The 19,039-nt window shown below is 39.8% G+C and overlaps 1 protein-coding gene across 6 annotated transcripts in view; it reads right to left on the bottom strand.

The window, feature by feature from the left end:
• Positions 1–19,039, bottom strand: part of LOC130858736 (nuclear body protein SP140-like protein) — a 68,392-nt gene that overhangs the window by 6,033 nt on the left and 43,320 nt on the right. For 4 of the 6 annotated variants that reach the window (XM_057745683.1, XM_057745678.1, XM_057745677.1 and 1 more), the window contains 6 exons: positions 12,067–12,132; positions 10,346–10,426; positions 6,894–6,968; positions 5,526–5,702; positions 3,307–3,449; positions 2,126–2,173 (listed from right to left, as the gene is read on the bottom strand). In XM_057745683.1, the coding sequence (XP_057601666.1) occupies positions 2,126–2,173; positions 3,307–3,449; positions 5,526–5,702; positions 6,894–6,968; positions 10,346–10,426; positions 12,067–12,132 (590 nt within the window). The remainder of the gene's footprint in view (positions 1–2,125; positions 2,174–3,306; positions 3,450–5,525; positions 5,703–6,893; positions 6,969–10,345; positions 10,427–12,066; positions 12,133–19,039) is intronic. The other 2 variants (XM_057745682.1, XM_057745681.1) reach the window with 2 other exon arrangements.

Consider the following 19,039-nt stretch of genomic DNA (forward strand, 5'->3'; position numbering starts at 1 on the left):
GTGAGAATATCAGGCCAAGGGCTCATCATCAACAGCTCCAGCAATCACAGGGCCCAGAGTCCTGGCATCCATACAAGTGTCCCAGAGAAGAATGCCACGGCCTGCCACAGGTCTCCTAGGGCACAGCACCAAAGATAAAATGTGCCCAAAGCTCCCAGGGCTGCAGCTCTTCTTCCAGAAGATCACCCTTCTCTTCTCTCCCTCTGAATCCCAAGAAGTCAGCCAGCTGATTCTTCAGAGGTAATTGACTACCACCCACTAGCTTTACATGGCTTTTGAATATTCAGTAGAGTGACTTGCTCTCCTTCCCTGTAGGACACAGGCAGCCTTAGCTTTCATCTCCAGCCTAAGGCAGAGTGGTCATGGACAAGTGTGATCCATGGGACAGTGACCTGAGAGGTGTCCATGTCACTGCCCACCTTTCTGTGTGGCCTAAAATCCACCCCACCTTAGGCATTCTTCCATGTTAGACAATGGAGTTGAAACAATCCTTGAAATCAGGGATATTGTTTCAATCTTCTAATGACCATTGGGCATTTAGTATGCACTCAATAGTTGTATGTTGGATAAGTGAATAAATGAGTATCATTTCACATAGGAAAAGAGATTACTCACTATCTTTTAAGCAAATATTAGCCTACAATAAAAAGATTGTTCTAGAGGAGTATATCGGATTATTTTACAACACAGCAGCTGTCATCGAAAGGTGTTAGTGACCTTTGTCAGGAGCCTGGAAGCTGTCATGTGGTGCAGAGGATTCCAGAAGCCAAGGGGCAAGAGCGGTTCTGAGGGGTACAGAGGACCTACAGAGGTAGTAATGGGTCCTGAGATCTGCCACTTGGGGAACCTCTGTTCTTGCTCACACAAAGATGCAAAATATAGACGCAAAATATAGGCAACTTCAGGTTGTTGCTGAAAAGTGCTGACACCCATGAATAGGGGTAGAATCTGTTGGTAGGAAGTTGCCAGCTTACTTGGGTGATCTAACTGAGTAACTCTTGGCACCTGGGAATGGTACAGGTGCTGGTCTTTAATATACTTGTTAAGTAGGGCAAATAATAGTTTCCCTTTAGGAAATCCAGTGGGAGAAATGTCCCAAGGACTTAGAGTTCAAACTGTCCAGAACATCAGATAATGTAAAGGCCTGGACCTCACATCACCAGTGGAAGATGAAGTCCCATTGGCCAGCCATGTCTGACCTGTCTTAGAAGTCTGTGACTGTCTTGAATGGCCACTTCTATGTGAAGTATGTAAGAAAGGCACTTCTGGCCTCCTTCTTCTTCTCAAGTTCTCACTCATACCCAACCTTGGAAAAACCATCACCATGTCCAGAATCTAAACTGCACCTACCATATTTGTTTGTTGCCTCCATAGAGAAAGGAATTGCTTTCATATGTAGAAGGGAGGAGCTGAAAAGTGTGGCATCAAAGTAAACAATTTTCCAGGTCAGCCCCTCCTATACAATCCATCAATCTCCCAAGAGCTTCCTCCCTAACAGCACCATTCTCATGAAGGGCAAATAATGGCCCCTGAAAAAAGAGTATATGTGTGTGTACATTTTATATTAGGATGTGGAAGGAGATGCAGAGGATCAGAAAAGAAATGTGCTTTTTGTCTCCTATCTCACAAAATGATACATGGACCAAGCAGACTGTCTTAGATCGGGATCATCTGAATGACTGTGAACAAACTTTGGCTCCATCAGATTTCATTAAAGTTAGGAAATAGTAACATTAATCTTAAAAACCTGGGTTTGAGTTGAAGATGACTGTATCACCTTATTATGATATATTTTATGTATTCCAGAAATCATGTTTGCTTTTACAACTTTGACACCCTTACATCTGCATCCACAGCTAAGGCACAGCCATGAGGTCTATTTTGATGACTCCGTATCACCCCCATCTCAAATGCTTTACCATTCAAAGGAGATCTTGTCGTATATACAACATAGTGTTCAAAGTAGCAACACTGAAGGTGCATGCCAAAAATTTTTAAAAGGTAGGAGTGAGGTGTTGGAGGAACTTTAATAATAATTACCCAGTTGAGAAACCACAAAATAATACACAGTGCATGTAAATTCAGTTATGTGGTGAGAACTTGTAGAAAGTTATGTAGCAATCACCTTTCTCATCCTGCCATATTTCCTTGGAGGATTATGGAGAAATCTTTTCTGAAAGATAAAAAGATGCCAAGTATATGGTTGGCCTATGAGTCTGGCATTTTCAATCTCCTCCCAAATATTTCTACTTGGATGTTCCACTGTCAGCCCAAAGCCAAGTTGTCTAAATGAGAAATCATCTCCTTCTCCTCACTTGTACTTCATCTGGAATTCAATTAGTGGTAACTTAAAAATCATCTTTAGAACATTTTTTTTTCCTTATGCTTTTTCCCTAAGTTTTAAGAGGTTTTTCTTCATAATTTCTTTGACACCTCTCACCTCCTCTCCATTCCCACCAGTGTCACTCAAGCTTGAGTCCATCTACCATGGCTAGTCAATGAGCACACACTTATCCCGTGCCTACTGGGTGTCAGACTTTCTGGACAATCTTGGGCACATGAAGATGGACAAATACTAGAGGGCTCAAGAGGGAAAAAGAGAATGCATGGAAGGATAAGAATAAAATGGCAGAAGAAGGGCCTTAGTAATGGACTCAGGGAGCCCAGGGTCAGGTCTGTCAGGGAATATTCAGGGAAGAATGGCATTTGAGCTGAGAATTGCATGTTGAGTGTAGGTTTCTTGGGCTGAAAGACACTGAAGTCATTTCAAGGCCCCATGGCCATCTAAAACACTATTTTAAATATGTCATTTCACAACTCAGAAGACTCCACTGATTCTGCATTGTATATATTATGAGTTTAAACACCTTAGCCTGGCATTAAATTCCTCCACAAACAACTCCAACTGATGGATTATGCCTTATTACACACAATACGTCTATCTCAACCCGCAGGGCATGGTTCTGGTTCCACGCCATTCTTTCTCTGGAGTACCTTCTTCCTACTTGTTTGATTGTACATTGTCTTCTTTCAGTGCATAAAGCTGACTGCATGCACCTGAGTCAGAATGACCTTTCCCTCCTCCAAGCTCCTGCATCCACCCCGACAGAGCCCCTTTTACAACAGGGATGCACTGCATTATACTGAGGTCAGGAATGTGGAACACCTCTCCCGGGGTGAGAGGATAAACTCAGAGGCATCCGGGCTTTAGCTATAACGCAACCAAATATTTGGTGAGCAAATAGTGACCTTATTCTTGGGGCCCAACAAGGAAAGTCACATCTCCTGTCCCCGTCACTGGAATACCTCCATCAGCCATCGTAAGGGCATCCCACCGCAGCGAACACTTATCTTCCAGTTCTTGGATCTTTCGTGGCCTCCTCTGATTTCAAATTCCCTGGGGGTGAACCAGGCTCCATTCTCACTCTGTATACACTTCACCAAGACTCCTGTAAGACCGGGGTAAGTTAATCTTAAGGCCTCTTTGTTTTCAGACAGTGGCTCCCACCACAGTGGGTCTGGGCCTACCCAATTTGGGGTCAAGATCTAAAACAGGAGAATCTGGCCTCCCCTTTCAGGCTTCAGAATCCCCAAACCTGACCTCTAAGTCCCCTCAAAGGATATTTACTGCTTTGTGGCAACATTTCTTTAACCGTTAGGCAACAACCACAAAAAATGATACTGACCACCAAAATCAACCTTTTAAAAGTATTTCAAAATCACCTATGAAGGAAAAGCAAGTGATTTTGAAGTGTGAGACCATTTCAATTTGCTAGAGGTGGAGAAAAACTCAGACTCTCCTATGGACCTTGGAGTCTGCGGAGGCAGAACCTCGGGCTGGGACTGAGATCTCCAGGGGGGCCCTGTGGCTCACAACAGCACCACAGCAGCATCCGTGACCTTTTATAATTGCACTTTTCATCCAGTTTAATGGCATTATTGAGCAGAGATTTTCCCTTCCCTGAAATTATGCACAGCTGATATTAAAAATAATCATGAAACGTTATCCAGTAGAAAATTTAAGTTATGTATACAAGTTAATCATATGCTTAACATCATTAGTCATTAGGGAAATGCAAATCAAAGCCACAATGAGATAGATACCATTTCACACCCACTGAGATGGCTAGCATAAATAAGTCAGACAGTAACAGGTGTTGGCAAGGAGGAAGAGAACTTGGAGCCCTCATACATTGCTGGTGGTGAGAATGTAAAATAGTACAGCCACTGTGGAAGACATTTTGGTGTTTCCTCAGTAGGCTAAACATGGAATCATCACGTGAACCAGCTAGTCCACTCCTAGGTATATACTCAAAAGAATTAAAAACATGTTGACACAAAAACTTGTACATGAATGTTCAAAACAGCATTATTCATAATAGTGAAAGAGTGGAAACAATTAAAACTGATGAATAGATAAACAAAATACGGTGTATCCATACCATGGAATATTATACTATTCGGCAATAAGAAGGAATGAAGTACTAACACGTGCTATGACATGGATGAACCCTGAAAACGTCATTCTAAGTGAGTCAGTCACAAAAGGGCACATATTATGTGATTCCATTTTTATGAAATACCCAGAATAGGCCAATTTATGGAGCAGAAAATAGATTAGTGGAGCAAAAAATAGATTCGCCCAGTTTAGGGTTGGGTGGTGGGGTGAGGTGAAATTGGGCATTGATTGCTAATAGACATGAAGTTTCCTGTAGTGGGAAAATATTCTGACAAAAATATTCTAAAATTAGATTGTGGTGATGGCTGTACCATCTTGTGAATATACAAACAAAACTCAACATTGAATTGTGTACTCTGAGTGAATTGTAGCTTGGTTAAGCTGTTTACTTTACCTCAACTGTGTGAATTAATTCCTCACAGTTACCTTATGAAGCAGGTTTTTAATGATTTCTTTTTTAGATGAAAGATTTCGGCTCAGAAAGGTCTCATTCTCTACTCAGATGAATCAGTCCCTCTCGGCATAGCTGAGGCTGGGACTCAGGTTGTCTGATTTTGAATTCTGTGCTGTCCTCACTACATCATGCACCTGCCCTGGTGGTGATCATCCAGGGGGAGGGAGGATATGAAGGTGGAGGCCGAAGGCCTCTTCCCTGTTGTTTCTGATTTCCTTCTCTTTGGCTCGTTTGCTTCCCCATGGACACTTCCACGTGGGAGTGAGCACCTAATACGTATGATTTCTTTAAAAAAAAACAAACACCTATTTATTTATTTATTTAATTTTATCTTTTTATTTTTTGGCCACGCGGCATGTGGGATTTTAGTTCCTCAACCAGGGATTGAACCCACGCCCCCTGCACTGGCAGCGTGGAATCTTAATCACCGGGCCTCCAGGGAAGTCCTGTGATTTCTTAAAGTGTGAAAATATCAACTTAGGGATCCCTCCCTCCTCTTTCAAGCCAAGCCATGGCCCCAATTCCTTCAACTATGTGTAATTCACATGGGTAATTCCATTACTTCTCATGAATCTTTCAGACAGGAGTTGCAAAGTAGACCATAAAACCCACCTTGTTTCAGTTTCTTCTTATGTAGCATCCCCTTCACCTCACCACAGGTCACAGGAAGTATCTGAGAGTGAAAATCCACATTTTCACGGTTGTACTTTCTTCGCCGTGAAAGAACAGAATCCTTCATTGTCTCATTCTCAATTGCACATGTACCACTTCTTCCATGCTGAGCTGATCCTATAAAGGTATGGGGGAACTTAGAAAACTTTATTCCACAAATCTCGAGTCCAAATCTTTCTTTCAAGTGGCATTTCTGATACATAACTACAGAATGTCTACCTCTATCTCATCCCTCAAAGCTCACACAAAACAGAATGTGTTAGCAGAGAAATCGGGCTTCAATAAAACTGTCTCAGCTCCCAATCCAGTCAGCCCCACTGATTTTTACACAACCATGAAACATACAGCTGCATCGTGTTCTGAAAGGAGGCCTCCAGATGTACTATTTCACTGCAGTCAGGTAGCTGAAGCAAAGTGAAAGACTGTACTTGCATCTCCCTATTTGAGCTCTGGCTGAGTGAGCAGAGAGAGTAATGATAGGGGGACCTAACGGAGGTGATGTCTGTCTTCTCTTTGTGCTCTCTGCTTTGTTTCACTTCTCTCTCATATCGGCTTTCTCCTTCATTGAAAGAGGAGTTCGGGAGGCTCTAGAATAATCTGCAAGTTGCATGGGAGGAGGGATGTTGGAGACCTGATTCCACATGGGTGCATGGGTAAAAGGTCTTCAAACTAGCTCAAAGAGGATGTATAATTGATGCTGACCCTCTAGCCAACGTTTTAGAGCTATGATGGGAAGAGGGGGAACTGTCCATGGTCCAGTTTTGAGATAGCAGATGAATGGAACTGGGATGGGCTGAGGATGGTGGGCCTAACTCACTCTCCTGCTTTGCAGATGAAGAAACTGAAGCAGAAGCGGTCAAGTGACAGGCCCAAGCTCACACAGTCAGAAGAAGAAAATGACAGACTTCTGACTAACACTCCAGGCCACCCGTGGTGTGCAACCTCTGACTCTGTGTGTAACAGAAGAAGGGTCAGCTAAATAATGTGTGGATTGTATATATGACCTTTTTATGAAAACAGACTATTTCCAGCTTGAAACTTATCAGTTCAGCGAAGACAGCATCACTGTGGTAACCCCTGGGCCCATGGGGTCTGGTTTAGATCAGTCACCAAGTTATTTGTTTGTGGAATTATCTTCTTTTTCTTCCAGACACATTTTGAAAATGGACCAAATCATATACGCTTTTCCACAGTTAGTAAAGCTACATAAAGCAATCAGCAAAATGGGTTTATCAGTAAAAACACAGAGTAAAGCACAGGAAATCAGCTGCTTAATTATTAAGAGTATATTCCCTTTTTCTTCTTTACCTCTTGACTTAACTCTTTTCTGTAGGGCTCTGCCACTGCGAGTTAAGCAGCGTCTAGTTCTGCCTCTCTTTTTCCCTGAGAAAATAGAAAAATAGAATCACAGTTGCAGACATGCAGTTGCATTCTGTATATTAGTGCTTTTCAGAATTTCCATTGAAATGTAACTTGCCCAAAGCCTGTCTAATGCACAAAGAAAAATATATAACGCCTAGTCTTCAAGCTACCAAGAATTAGATGGCAAATATTAGACTCATCTTATGTTTTACTTTTCATTGTCCCACATTAGTAAAACAAACAAATAATTGAAATCAGCTTTTTATTTATATCTCAAGTAGCCATGCCTTAAGTGCTTAATAGATGCCAATTGTATATCTACTAATGTACAATTAAGGGAAGTGAGTTAAGGGAAACCATATGGTGGGCTTCACAGGTGAGATACATGTCATACACATCACCTGGAATGAGGTTATTTGTACATTTGTGTTGAAAGTGTTAGTAACGTGACCAAGAGTTTTGTCTACCTGGGTTTAGACAAAGATACTAGAATCTAAGAAACTAACAACAAGCAGGCTAACCAAGAGGTATAGGTAGACTCGAGTCTTCCAAAACCCTGACTTCAAAGAATAAGGAAGGGGATTTCCCTGGTGGCGCAGTGGTTAAGAATCCACCTGCCCACGCAGGGGACACGGGTTCAAGCCCTGGCCCAGGAAGATCCCACATGCCACAGAGCAACTAAGCCCGTGTGCCACAACTACTGAGCCTGTCCTCTAGAGCCCAAGAGCCACAACTATTGAGCCCATGTGTTGCAATTACTGAAGCCCCTGCGCCTAGAGCCCATGCTCCACAAGAGGAGCCACTGCAATGAGAAGCCCGTGTACTGCAACGAAGAGTAGCCCCCGCTCACCACAGCTAGAGAAAGCCCGCGCACAGCAACCAACACCCAATGCAGCCAAAAATAAATGAATAAAATAAAATAATAAATAAATCTTTAAAAAAAAAGTAATTAAGGACTGACTCAGTAGATGTTGCAGCAGAGAATGAATGTTCTGCCATTTACAAGCTAATTGACTGTGGATATGGCTCTCAGTGTTTGCTGTCATTCACATGTGTCTTACTTTCTAAGGCAGGAAGATAAATTCATTTCCTTCTTTCTGTGTTCAGTGCCCACCATCCAATGACCACCATCTGGTGGTGCCGGGTGGGGTAATATAGACCCCAAGAAGAAATACTTTCCAGACTACTCCTTCCTAAGTGCTGTAAACTCTAAGCAGATTATAAGTATATATCAGAACAGCAAAGTAAAAAGGCTCTTTCCTTCGATCAAACCCAAAATGGACCCATTGGTTGGCAAAAATAATCCCACTTTCTGGTCTTTAGATGAAACAGTTACTGAGAGGGTTTTCATTTCCTCAAGATCAAAGTGGCCCCATGGGACAAATGTTGATGACGAGACCTTATCAGAAGATCAACCAAGTCACAGCCTTGCAAGTCGTCGCCCTGTTACTATTTAACAAAATAATAGGAGCTCAAACAAGAGGCCTACAGAGATTTCCAAACTTGTGTAAGAAAAGTATGACTTGGATAGTTATAGCCATGGGCTAAGGAGGACCACTGAAAGGGCAGAAATGCGGTTCTTAAAGAGGCAGATTAATCTTTTGGCTCCCTCTCACTTCCTCCTTCTGGAAGGTGGGTTCACCAGGCAATAGAATGTCATCCACCCAGGTAGGCTCTCCTCACCTCCTCTCATACCCAAGATACCAAAGTGGTGGAATACTCTAGAAGACCAGGATATTTCTGGCTCTCTTTCTCATTCCTCCCTCCTCTTCTAAAGGTCCATGCTCACAGCCCAATGACAAGAGATCCAGACATCTCATCTTTGCCTCTCCTATATTCCAGCTCAGCTTGGCACTAAAGCTCTGGTCACAACCTTGGACAGTCCAGCAAATGCAGAGTTCTTTCATGCTATGTCTCTATCTGTCGCTCTCTGGTTACATCTTTCCTGGATAGTAGGTATGTTGGATTTACCTTTCCTCAAACCTGTTAGGCCTAATGAGGAAATACAATGAAGTCCATTCTAGTCTTTGGAGCTTCTAGTGAAAAAGAGATTTGGAGCTTAAAACCCTCTAATCCATAATATAGCACTATTGTATTTTACTTTCAAAACAGATTGGCTGAGCAAGGCAGGATTTAACTGTTCTGTGTCCCCAGGCTGTAGTACCCATTGAATAACACTGAAACCCCATAACAAACCCTAATAAATACTAGGCAGTCAGGTTATAATCTAAGGTTATTTTTTAAAAATTGTTATGGTTGGTATTAACCTCTAGAAGTAAATGTAACAATTTTAAATTTAATACTGTTTTCTCAAAATCTTAGTAGCACTAAGCCCCAACAGTTGAGAACAACTCACTAAGTACCAAAAAGGGTGACCAACTGCCCCAGTCTGTTCAGGACTAAGGGGTACCCAGAATGCAGGACTTTCAGTGGCAGAACTTGGACAGTCCTGGGCAAACCGGGTTGGGTTCATCGCCCTACTTCCAAACAGCCCACATCCGAAGGCACTGCACCGAACACCTATGCGACCATCCAAAGTATCGGCGGAACAGGTTATGGAGGCCCTAGCTCTTCACTCATATCCAGGCTACATTTCCAAAAAAAATCAAGCTGGTGACCTGACCCCGCCTCTTCCCTCACTGCAGAGTTAATGAAAGCATCTCGTGGAGGAAAGAGCTAGTGATTGTGCACTTTCCTCCACAGTGTCATCTCACAGCTGTGCCTGTCAGGTAAGACACTTCCACACACGTCTCTCTCCTCTCTCATCCACTTCCCCAATCCTGAATGGGCTCAAACCAGCAGCACCTGAGTGGGAGTAGAGCCAAGAGAGAAAGCGAGAAGACCTGATTATGTCATCTCTCCACTGCAGGTGTTCCAAACCAAGCTTGCTCAGGCGAAAGGAGGGGAAGTGCTTTGAACTGCAGAAAATACTTAAGTTTTAATACCGGGACTGAAAGGACCCCCAATAACTGGAAAAAGACTGTTATTCCTGTGAAAAGGGAACAGAAAAACTCTATGACCTGCCCAAGATAGGAAAAACTCACCTAGAAGGTAGATTTGAAAGGGTAATGAGAGAATGAACTTACTTTCTGCTTACAACTTATAAAGACTAGCCATTTTAATAAACCAATAATATAAGGTAAAGGAATTTTCAAGATAAACAGATAAAACTCAGAAGGAAAGGAAATTAGGTCCTGGGCAGATAAGAACTATGATATAAATGCAAACAATTTACAATCCTGGCTCCAAATGGGTTTGCTTTCTAGATTTCATGGCTCTCAAATTGACTGGTAAACTTGACTAGTGAAAAATTAAGGATGATCTGCGTTCCTCAAAACCTTAGCAAAATTTCTATTGACCCCCCCAGGGCAAAAGAGAAGTGGCACAAATAATCTTACTCCTGATCTTGGCAGGGTCCTGCAGATGCTTTTTCACCCTCTTTCCACTTGAGGCCACTTGGTCAGCAGTGTTGCTGTTGTCTAGGGTCAGGCAGGGGAAAATACAGAGTCATGCAAACAGCAGCTGACATGTGAGGTAAAGAGCAAGTGAGGAATTTTATGAGAAATTATAATATAGTGGGAAAAAACATCAACTAGGACCCGGAAACCCAGGAAAATCCACTTAAATCTCTGTCTCTGTCTCTTCCTTCATAACATAGACCTACTATTGTTGTTCTATCTTATCACAGAAGATCAAGTGTTAAAGTTTTTTTAAAGTACTTTATAAGCTGTATATTACAGAGTACAATACCATACCTTATGGCTGTCTAATTGTAAAAATACATAAGAAATGTATCAGTCTATCACTGAACATGTGTTGAAAATAAAGAGTTCAATTCAGAAGTATAAAAAAAAAAGCAAGTGAAGGATACTGGTTTGACTTCTGAACCCCCTTGCACTATACACTCACACAAGAAAGAAAGTTATAGCAAGGGATCTCAAGCAGGTGTCCAAAGCATTCTCTACTTATGAGGGACGAGTTTTAAGTTACATACAAGATTTCATTATACTTTGGAAAAAAGTGGTTTAGAATTTATCTATGGGCACACAGGCCTAAATGAAAATGTTATAATGATTAAAAACATATATTTAGTGTTTTGAAAATAACCATTCTTAAAATGGATGCAACCACTTTTTTTTTTCTTTTTGAACAATGTTATACACATTCACTAGTGGGGCAGCCATGTAAATTGGCAAGAACATAGGATATACAGATTGGTGAAAATTAATAAGTTTTAATTGGACTCTAAAATCTTATATAGATCTAGTGATTCAAAACTGGAAATCATGTGGACAATGAAGTCTAGTCCTCATTGTCTAGGGGAAAGGTGTTCCTTACACCACTACTAAAATTAACAAGATTTCAGGGGTCTGATTAGAAGTATATACATGTTACTGGAAACTCAGAAAATAAAAATTGCATGAAACATCACCATCTAGAGATAGCCACAATTAACTTGTTCAAAAATATCCTGCTTGACTTTTTGCACATTTTACTGTTTAAATAACATTTTTCCATTACAACCGCTGAACATGTTTAATATTTTGAATATATACACATACCTTTAAAAAACACAAATAAAAATATAAACATCACCTATATTCCAATGATTACTGAATGTTTTCATAGACGTCCTGACATTGATTTTTCTATATATCTATATCTATGTCTCCCTCTATATATAGATTGATAAATGTGTATAAGTAGGATTTATAGAGATATAAAAACACATAATGCTTATACATATATTTTCTTTAACACATACATATATTCATGCACATACACGCACACACATACACATATAGTCTGCTTTATTCATTTAGCCTTCTCTGGAACATCTCTCTAAATTAATAATAGCTTCTTGACCTAGGAAAGAAGCCACGTTTTGAGGATGGCAGTGTCACTGTAGCATTTAGCTAAGGACTATTACATACATAAGATATAAACCTTTTTGTTGAAGCCACTGTGTTTGGGGGCTTCTTTGTTACAGTGTCTTGGCCCATATCCTAACTGACATAGTAGCTAGGCAACTATTATTGTCCTCAAGAGACTGCAGGCTGCAAAAATACAATAAGCAGCATCTTATAAACTAAACAGATGTGACCATTTTACTGCTTACCTTTTTGATGTATGTTTCTCCGACGTTTCGTTTTTGTTCTTGCCCAGGAATGCCCTTTCTTTTTTTCTTAAAAAAAAAAACAATAAAGTTAATTACATAGAGCTGAAAAGGTAATTCTCAAAGCCTTATATATCAGTAGTTTTCAAGTGTTTTTTTTAGACCTTAGTTCACAAGAATGGGGCAAATTTCTTAACTACCATTGTAGCAGTGTGAGATTGATTTTGATCTATGTTTTATTCTGCTCTGTAGATTTGGGAGACGATAGGAGATGAGCTTCTCCTGAAAATTTTTTTGAAAATTAGAAAATAAACTCCCACTGGTGCCTTATACTGAATGATCACTGTTGTGGTTATATACCAATTTGTTCCCTTTTCACATATCTTTATGTAAATTCAAATGCACACAGGGATAATATACTGTGCTGAAGTTGGGAGGTATCCTCAAATTTGACGTGGAGAATTACCATTAAATAATCTCTGTTCTCTTGTAGTTGTAACACAAATCCCCTCACATTTAATATAGTGCCTGAAATTCCCAGAGGACTTAAGGAACCACAGTGGGTTTTTGTGTTGCGTTTTGATTTCTTGTGAGTGATATGAAAATGTGTGAATGTGGGAAGACCATTGGTGCTGGGCAAGTAGCTCACTCTTGACTTACAAGGCAGGAAGAGCCAAAAAAGCCTCACTCTTCAAATGGAAATGCTATATTCAAGAATGCTGGATCTACCATACGATCCAGTAACCCCACTCCTGGGCATATATCCAGAAGAGATGAAAACTCTAATTCTAAATGATATATGCACCCAATGTTCATAGAAGCACTACTTACAGTAGCCAAGACATGAAAGCAACCTAAGTGTGCATCAAGAGATGAGTGGATAAAGATGTGGTATATATATACACAATGGAATATTACTCATCCTTAAAAAAGAATGAAATAATGACATTTGCAGAAGCATGGATGGACCTAGAGGTTATCATATTAAGTGAAGTAAGTCACAGAAAGACAAATATCATATGACATCACCTGTGGAATCTAAAAAAAATGATACAAATGAACTTACTTACAAAACAGAAATAGACTCACAGACATAGAAAACAAACTTATGGTTACCAGACGGAAAAGGAGTGTGAAGGGACAAACTAGGAGTATGGGATTAACAGATACTATTATGTACAAAATAGATAAACAACAAGCTATATTTACTGTACAGCACAGGGAACTATAAATATTTTATAATAACTTATAATGGAAAAGAATCTGAAAAAAATATATATATATAACTGAATCACTTTGCTGTACACCTGAAACTAATTCAATATTGTAAATCAACCATACTTCAGTTAAAAAAGAAAAGAAAGAAGAGAAGAGAAGAGAAGTGGAGAGGAGAAGAGAGGAGAGGAGAGGAGAAGAGACAAGACAAGAAAAGGAAAGAATGCAGAGACTTTGCCCCAGTGGCACCTTGGCTTTCTATTCTACTTCACAGCCTGAAGCAAATCTCAGCCTCACTGAGGTCTTCAATTCACCAGGATTCCCCAGAGGTCTGGACTTGGTGGGCTGATGCTTGGCTAAGCTGACAGCCAAAATCTACTTGGCCGCTGTGGCTGCTCGGCCTCAGAGCCAGCTTGGTAGAACCAAGGCAGATGTGGTCACTCCTCTGGCTGGTGCAAGTCAGATGACTCTAAGTTCATGACTTGCACACGAACTACATGCTTGGTTGGCCGTGTGGAAAACTACAGACTGGCAGAGTAGGGACACGGATCTCTGGGGCAGTGATGGTGGAAATGAACTGTGGTGCTGATTGACCAATCTGGGCCCCTCATGGAAATGCCCAGGTGCCTGGTCTTTACTTTCGGAGGCTGATGTCATGATTGTGATGCAGGGGTTACGGCTGATCGCCAGGCTCATGACTCCTGCTAGAAGCTGACCCATTTGTTCCACGTGCGGGGAACCACATTGCCAGGGGCTTCGCCTCTGCCTGCTCCTGGCACACTGACCAGGCTTCAAGACCCTCTTGGGGTTATGGATGGTGCCCTAACATGGTCTACAATTCAGCTTACAGACCAGCTGACTCTGGCCACACTGCTGTGACCCTAGAAAGTCATGAGTATCCTGAGCCTGGCTGCCTGGACCACTGCAGTCTGACAATGGTGTGCCCTTTATCAAAAAAGCTCTTCACAATGCACTGACTGGCCTGCTCCGCTCATCTCCTCCTGTCCACACCTCTGTAAGGCTCTTTGGTCACTGAAGGCAGCTCTCCCCAGAAAGGGATCAGCTCCTTCCTGGATAATGTTTAGGACAAAAGTGATGAGGGATTAATGGTATTATATAGGCCAATTCTGAAAATTCAGGATTCTGTTCAGACATTCCTGGGAATGATGCCTCATTCTTTCCCCAAACAGCGTGGAAGGCACAGCCTTGGAGCACCTAAGGGATTCAGATTTAATTCTGGCTGTATTTTATGAAAATGCCTTTGCCCCACTTGGGTCTGACTCTTCTGAATGAAGGGTCTGAATAAAAATAAGAAATGATTGGGAAAGAAATACGAAGTCCCAGCCACTGGAATGATACACACAGATTTTTGCGGCAGTGAAGGAAGAGGAAAACTCCAGGCATCTGAAGAGGGAACCCCATATGCTCTAGAAGGTACAAGGAATGGAGGAGCATTAATTACATCCATCTTTCAGAAGTTCCCTGAATCCTCCTTCCAGAAAGAAAATTCCCATTACTGCTCTCCCACCACAAAGACACTGAATCTACTATTCTGCACCAGATACAAGAAAAGGGGTTGGTCCCAGGACCTGCATATCTCATGCAGAATCCCTCCCGACATCACCCCCACCTCCATTCTCAGTCATTCAATGGTGGGGGGTGGAGAATGACCACCGTCTGCTTGGTGTCACAGACAAAGAAGACAGATCAGATGGACTGTCCTCAGGAAGTGTCCGCACTTCATATCAAGGACTAGTTGCAATATGCAAAGCCGGAAACCCTAAGGCTTACAGGTGGCCAGGGGCCCACCCTGGAGACACTGTCCACCTTCCCCCTGGCTGATGTATGTCCCATTAGGAGACTTCAGCCACTGTAAATATTTCCTTTCCAGGGGCACCATGTGTGCCCTTGGGATTGTAATTCTTGTGTGAAATCCAGATATTCACTTGCTACCCTCATGCAAACATGTGAATTACACCTTAGGGGTAGTCATTAGAGACCTAAGGCATTTATGGTTTATGAAATTTGTTAAATGCAGCAGGAAATAAATTGAATGGATTTGGTCCTAGCCCACATTGGTTGGATTAATCAAGGTGGCTGGTGGAGTGGTATCTTCATGGGGAAATTTGCCAGAATCTGATGTGTGAGGTGAATTTTGCCGGGGGGGAAGGAGGGATTCTCTGTGGCATTTTCACATGCCTCAGAGTATCTTTTCAAGGATGTTTGAACAGCAAACAGCTTCCGAAGCTAGAGATAATGTATCCTTTCAGATCAGAGGGCAGATTTGTTTCCTGACCAATATAAAATAGAGAATGTATCCCTCCTTAGAAATATTCCAGGATAGTAAAATTTTCTTAAACTCCACCTCACAAGATAATGTCTCTCTAATGGATAAGTTTTATGCAGGTTTGCTAGTAGCCGCCAAGACTGGGGGTGTTCCTCAGCTTGGGCACAGCTGTGTGTGCCACATTATTAACCCCTCTGTGGGTTTAGGGAGGCAAAAAAACTGATGCACCTATCCTGTATCCCAGCAATTTCATTTATAGGACTTTATACAAGAGATATAAAGGCAGAGAGCCACAGAAAGATTTCTACAAGAATGTTCATTACAGATTTTTCATATTAGCCAAAAACTGGAAACACTTGTGATGTCCATTAATAGGAGGAAGTACACACAACATATGGTATAGTCATACAGTGTACTACTTTGTAACAAAATGGTACAAACTACTGTTATATTCAGCAATATGGATAAATCTCAAAAACATCATGCTGAATGGAACAAACCTTACACCAAAAGAGAAAATGCTCTAAAATCATATTTATTTAAAGTTTTAAAGCAAGTTAAATTAAGTTATCATGAAAAAAATATGAATAGTGGTTGCTGATGAGTGAGGGGTAAGGATATACCAGAAAAGGCATAAAGGTTGTTTCCAGGGTGATGGTCATGTTCTGTATCCTGATAAGGATTTGGATTATATGGGAGAATGCATTTATTAACACTCATCAATGGTACACAGTATTTGTACATTTTATTATAAACTTTATCTCAAAAGAAAAAAGAATTGCAAAAAAATATTGAACTCTAGTGAATGATGTACATGCGGAAGTATTTGGGGAGAAGGGTACTGATGTCTGCAACTTTGAAATGTTTCAAACTTGAAGACAGGTTAATGGATGTATAGAGAAATGCACAGATGGAAAGAAATGTGATAAAGTAAGAACAGTACAAGGTTAATTGTGAATCTATGTTAAGGTATTCTGGTGTTTACTGTAAAATTAGTTTTCTCTAAATTTAAATTTTCCATGGCTCGGTGTTGGAGAAAGAGCTTTTAGAGAGAAAGGACAGATTATTTACCAAGAAACGACAATCACAATAAAAGAGGAATTTATATCAGCCACAAAACAGTTTCTAGAGGACAATGCAGTAAGCACTTTACTGTACTGATGAAAAATAAATGTCAACCTAGAAACTTTAAACTTGGTAAAAAAAAATCTTTCAAAATAAAGACTAATTTGCACATATAACACTTGAAAAGTTTACCACTTAGAGACCACTCACTAAAAGAACCAAAGGATTTAATTCAGCTAGACAAAAAGCAAAATCAAAGAAAAGAAACAATGATGAGTACATAAAATGATTTTTAAAATTTTTAATTTAAGTAACTATCAACTGCAAAGATCATAACATTACTAGCTTCAAAACTATAATTAAAAGAAAATTTAAAATAAAATGTTAAACAACAGCTTAATGGTAGAGATGGATGGTCAATCTGTAGTGAATCCATGCTAAGATTCTTGTCATCATTTGGGCTTGGGGCAAGGTTAAAAAGATGACAGAAATGTTATCTGTAATTTCCAAACCAGCAGGGAAAAAAAGGTGAAATACAGAATTCTATCTCAATCCATTTGAAAGTAGGAAAGAGACACAAAAACACAGAAAAATAAAGACAAACAGTGATATAGAATATATAAGTTCACATATATCAGGAATCAGAATAAATGTAAACAAAGAAAAGTTAACTATTAAAAGACTAGGATTATCAGAGAAGATTAGGAAAAGCTAAGTGTTGTTAGAAGAGGCATAAAATAAAGCTGCAAAAAAGGGCTTAATGTAAATGGAGTAAAAAACATCAAAAAACATAAAACATAAAAGTTCATGTAACACTATCAGCACCCTGAAAAAGAGATTTTTAAGATCAAAAGCATTAATAGAGATAAACAGGAACATTGGATAATAATAAAAGGAAAGAATCCACTAAGTTATACAGTCATGAATAGCCTTCAAAGTGTTTAAAGTAAAACAACAGAATAAGGAGGAGGCAAATACAAAACCATATGGGAGAACTTACCACATCTAAATACAAACCTGATGGAACAAATACAGCCTAATTTAGAAGACTTAGAAGAATTAAACAACAAAGTTGTACTTGATAAAGACTATGTATATGGGGAGAAGCCAGATCCCAACAATAGTTCAATGCACACTATTTTTAAGTGGCACAGAACATTTACAAATATTAACCATAAATTAGGATGCAAAGGAACTTTCAACAAATTTTAAAGAATTGATGAGGTAAATTTGTTAAAACTCATCCAATCATACCTTAACAGTGATGAGTGCTATTATATAAAATTATAGCTCAATAAAGCTGACAAGAAAAGTAAAAATGTGCAAGTTCTATTAAAAAAAATGAAAACTTTGTTGAAGAACATAAAAGGTGATCTGAATAAATGAGTAGTTCATTCTCCTTGTAAAAACCTTATTTCTACCTAAATTAATCTCCAAATTGAACGTATTTTCAAATTTCCAATGCAATTAGGGAGGTATTAAGATGAAATCTTGATAGATTTTAAAATGCATGTATTCATACAGTGAATTACTGAATTCTGAAATTCTGAAATCTCCTTTTCTGTTCCTTCTCATTATATTTTTTACTATTTTCTTTGTAAAAAAAAAATATAACAAGTAGGAATAGAAAATTTTACTTTAAAGCACTGTAGTTAAACCAATTTGGCACCACATTAAAAAAAGAGACCCGCATTTCAAGTAGAGTCAGATACAGATCTGTGAATACAGGAAAATGTATTCAAATCATGAATAAAAAGCGTTGGCGTTCATAGGCACACGAAAAGATGTTCAACATCGCTAATCATCAGAGAAATGCAAATCAAAACCACGAGATCTCACCTCACAAAATGACTATCACCAAAAAAAAAAAAAAAATACAAATAGCAGTGTTGGCAAGAGTGTAGAGAAAAGAATCCTCAGTGCTGTTGGTGGGAATGTAAGTTGGTGCAGCCACTGTGGAAAACAGTATGCGGTTTCTCAAAAAACTAAAAGCAGAATTATCATATAACCCAGCAATCCCACTCTTGGGCATATAGCCAAACAACAAAAAAACATTAATTCAAAAAGATACATGTACCCCAACATTCATAGCAGCATTATTTACAGATGCCAAGATATGGAAGCAATCTAAGTGTCCATCAACAGGTGAATGGAAAAAGAAGTGTATATATGTGTACTATGGAATACTACTCAGCCATAAAAAAGAATGAAATTTTGCCATTTGCAGCAACATGGATGGATTCAGAGGGAATTATGTTAAGTGAAATAAGTTAGACAGAGAAAGGCAAATACTGTATGATATAACATATTTGGAATCTAAAGAATACAACAAACTAGTGAATAGAACAAAACAGAAGAAGACTCACAGATCTAGAGAACAAACTAGTGGTTACCAGTGCGGAGAAGGAA

This window comes from Hippopotamus amphibius, chromosome 8 (assembly GCF_030028045.1).
Source record: "Hippopotamus amphibius kiboko isolate mHipAmp2 chromosome 8, mHipAmp2.hap2, whole genome shotgun sequence".
Classification (NCBI taxonomy): domain Eukaryota; kingdom Metazoa; phylum Chordata; class Mammalia; order Artiodactyla; family Hippopotamidae; genus Hippopotamus; species Hippopotamus amphibius.